The sequence below is a fragment of the Octopus bimaculoides genome, chromosome 9 (genome assembly GCF_001194135.2).
Source record: "Octopus bimaculoides isolate UCB-OBI-ISO-001 chromosome 9, ASM119413v2, whole genome shotgun sequence".
NCBI classification, from domain to species: Eukaryota; Metazoa; Mollusca; class Cephalopoda; order Octopoda; family Octopodidae; genus Octopus; species Octopus bimaculoides.
In genome coordinates, this window is record NC_068989.1 from 8769774 (window position 1) to 8773207 (window position 3434).

General features: G+C 34.9%; 1 protein-coding gene across 1 annotated transcript in view; it reads left to right on the forward strand.

Moving 5' to 3' along the window:
• Positions 1-3434, forward strand: part of LOC106882137 (neuronal acetylcholine receptor subunit alpha-7) — a 612265-nt gene that overhangs the window by 499143 nt on the left and 109688 nt on the right. Inside the window, exons 5-6 of the mRNA XM_052970401.1 lie at positions 414-553; positions 3247-3291. Coding sequence (XP_052826361.1) covers positions 414-553; positions 3247-3291 — 185 coding nt within the window. The remainder of the gene's footprint in view (positions 1-413; positions 554-3246; positions 3292-3434) is intronic.

Consider the following 3434-nt stretch of genomic DNA (forward strand, 5'->3'; position numbering starts at 1 on the left):
GATATTCGCACTTCTTGTTACTTTCATTTACAACCGGATCGATTTTTCTTTCTCTCTGTTCGGAGGTAGTTAAAGTAAGTAGCTAATAAAATAGGGAGATTTGGTGTAAACGTCTAAACCCATAAAATGTGGTGCGCCGACATAAGCATCGTCCAATTTTTGAAACTAGTCAGAAATAAAGAGAACGCAGGAATACTCCTGAAGCCAATAAACTTCAGCTTCTTCTTTCTTTAACGATACTTATTCCACCTTCTCGTCTCCGACCTGTTCGAATATACCAATATATCCATATATATTCTTTGATTTGCGACACTATGTAGACTCTTATAATTTCGGACCTGAACGAAGTTAAAGTCATTTCGCAAACATTTACTAATATATTTACAACTATTTGGGTTTTTTTCTTTTTGCAGGAAGTCTTCAGAGTGCCGAGGAACGGAGGCTACTGGAAACACTTTTTGCTTCCTACAACCCTCTTGAACGTCCCGTTGCCAACCATACAGACACTCTATTGGTTCTTTTTGGAATTACGTTACAACAGATCATCGATGTTGTAAGTATAAACTTATACTACACCTTCATACATGTATTTATTAAAGAGACAGTCACATTTAAATTACACACACACGTACAAATAAAACACTCTAAGTATTTTCATATATGTTAGGTAGTTTTAGTAAGTTTTGTACGTCCAGTATGTTTAGGTAGAGAGAAAGTTAAAGTTTGATAACGAAGTGTAAATCTCAATGTATCGTGGTTAAGCAACAACAATTTTTTTATTTACGAAAGCATTCAATACTTTTTGTCGAATCGAATTTATTACTTGTATCAATTGACTTCTTTAACTTGCTACTTATTCAGTCACAATTGTTGAGTGACCGTAGTGACAAAACGTGAAGCCCGTACTAACCCTGTTTATATGTGCATTATTTATATATATATATGTGTGTGTGTGTGTGTGTGTGTGTGTGTGTGTGTGTGCTATGTGTGCGTGTAAACATACATACATATATGCTCTCATCCAAGATGGAGACAAGAATCAATTTTCCCATGTGGCAGGCTTGATAATTGTTGAGAGATTTTCTCTGCATGAAACCAGTGGTCGCATTATTAACATGCAAATAAAAAATATCTATCCACCAATGCGGTATTGAGCACTCATTGTCACTTTTCGATATTGGCGTGTGTTTAATGTAGCTACCCTCATTTGCACCTCTTGCCGTGAGGTAGGTTCATCTGGGACTCTCGATAGGAAAAGGTCCAGCCTTGATTTTAAAATGCCCACATCTACTTTGTGGAGGTTCCTCAGGCTCTTTGGGAGAATATTAAATTGTATATAGGTAGATACACATGTATATAAACGGAAGGAGAGGGTGAGGGTAACATCGTGAGAAGTGAGCGATAAGTGAGAACGAATTGCAAAACAAAATCGAGAGAAGGCTAAAAGAACACACACAATGGCATAGACGCACTCGCGCAAACAAAATGGCATTAACAACAGGATTCTTGAGAAGGTCTTTCCACTTCATTTCACTCACATTAATGAGATGAATTCCTAACACTCGCCGACTTGCGGTCTTACGAGACCTTTGGTCAAGAACAGGGTAAGTGATCTTTATGTTTTTACGTGATCCACGGACATAATGCCGTTCCAACTGGACTATCAGCTTATGGTGACAATATAATTCTATTATGTAAATGCAGTCACAATCTGGACCTCTTCGACCTCTGGAAGTGACAGAGGTAACTTAACAACTATCTTCTGGATTTCGTCGCATTTTGTCAGCTTCATCAGCGGCATTATATTGTCACCAAGCCGGTTGACCAGGGGTAGAGCTTAACTAGTTGAGTGTGCGCATTCATATAAAAGGAAAAAGAACACTCGGCTGAGAGTACTGCTTTAACGATTTAGTCCACCAAATAAACAGAGTTCGTATGCAACTCTCTACGTATATGATTCACTTTCTATACGTCGTAAAAGCCTCACTGTACAAGAGACATGTAGTCCACTTCAAACTGATACCCACAACGGTTTAGCTAATAGCATTTCAAAAGTCACGTCGATAATCACAAGACATTTATACTAATCAAACCGCTTCAATCATTTCCTTGCTATACTTGTTAAGGTCAAAGAAATAGCCTTACTAAATGTAATTAACTACTAGAGAGCGAATATCTCTCCAGCAATTGACTGGCAAATTAATTGCTACAAATGGTAAATTATTTCAACGGATCAGGATTTAATTAAACGTCTTGTTATTTGTCTTGGATCACTACAAAGTTTAAGTAACAATTATTATGTAGTGATTTTCTATCTATTCACATGCTACTTTCGATCTATTTCAATAGATTTCGTAATATGCACTTATGTAACAAGAACATTTTATTGTTCAAGTGTTTGTTGTAAATTATTAAGCGCTTGTTACGTTAATTATACCGAAATGCCTAGTTCTAAATACATGAATTATCTCCTTCCAAATACACAGAATTTAACAAAAATATTTTCAAATATTTTCTTGCTATTTTTTGAACATATATATCTTTTTCGGGTGTCTCTGATTTGAAATTTCTAATCTACAGAAGTCAGCATCTGACCTTTGTATTACATGTTAAAATTGAATTGCATATAAGTTAGAGAATATGTAATTGAAATACCAATTTGATAGGATGGTTTTTCTTCTTTTTTAAATTAATTGCGAAACCGCTTTCAAATTCGTCATGCCCGCGGTCACATTAACACTTCAACGTCATCTCGATTTTTATTTCGTTATTTAAAACTATTACATGTGCACATTCACACACAATCACACATACATACTATATATATATACACATACATAATTTCACACATACATAATTCTTATAATTATTCATATATATGTACACTTACGTATGTATGTATGTATGTATGTATGTATGTATTCTTTGTATGCAGGTAAAAGAAGCAGAGGAGGAGAAGGGGGGTGATTAGCAGAACCGTTACAGCGGCGGTAGAATGCTCTGCAGTATTTTTTCCAATTCCCTTCTCTTAATTCAAATTCCACCGCAGACTACCTTGTCTTTTATCATTTCTGGACAAAATAACTGAAATTCAAGTACAGAAATTGATTCTTGTCTCTCCCTCTCTCTCTCTCTCTCTCTCTCTCTCTCTCTCTCTCCCTCTCAGTATGCATGGATATTGAGACCAATATTTGCCATGCATTACTAATGACCATCTCTTTTTTTTTTTTTACCATTGTTTTGCAGGATGAGAAAAACCAGAACCTTGCATCAAATCTCTGGTTAAATATAGTAAGTGATTTTCTTTTGAACTGTCATTGAATTTTTATTAATTATTATTAATTATTATGCCAAACTTTCAAACAATTACTATTGTTTTTTTATTATTATGCCAAAATTTGAAGCAATTACTATTATTTTTATTATTATTATCA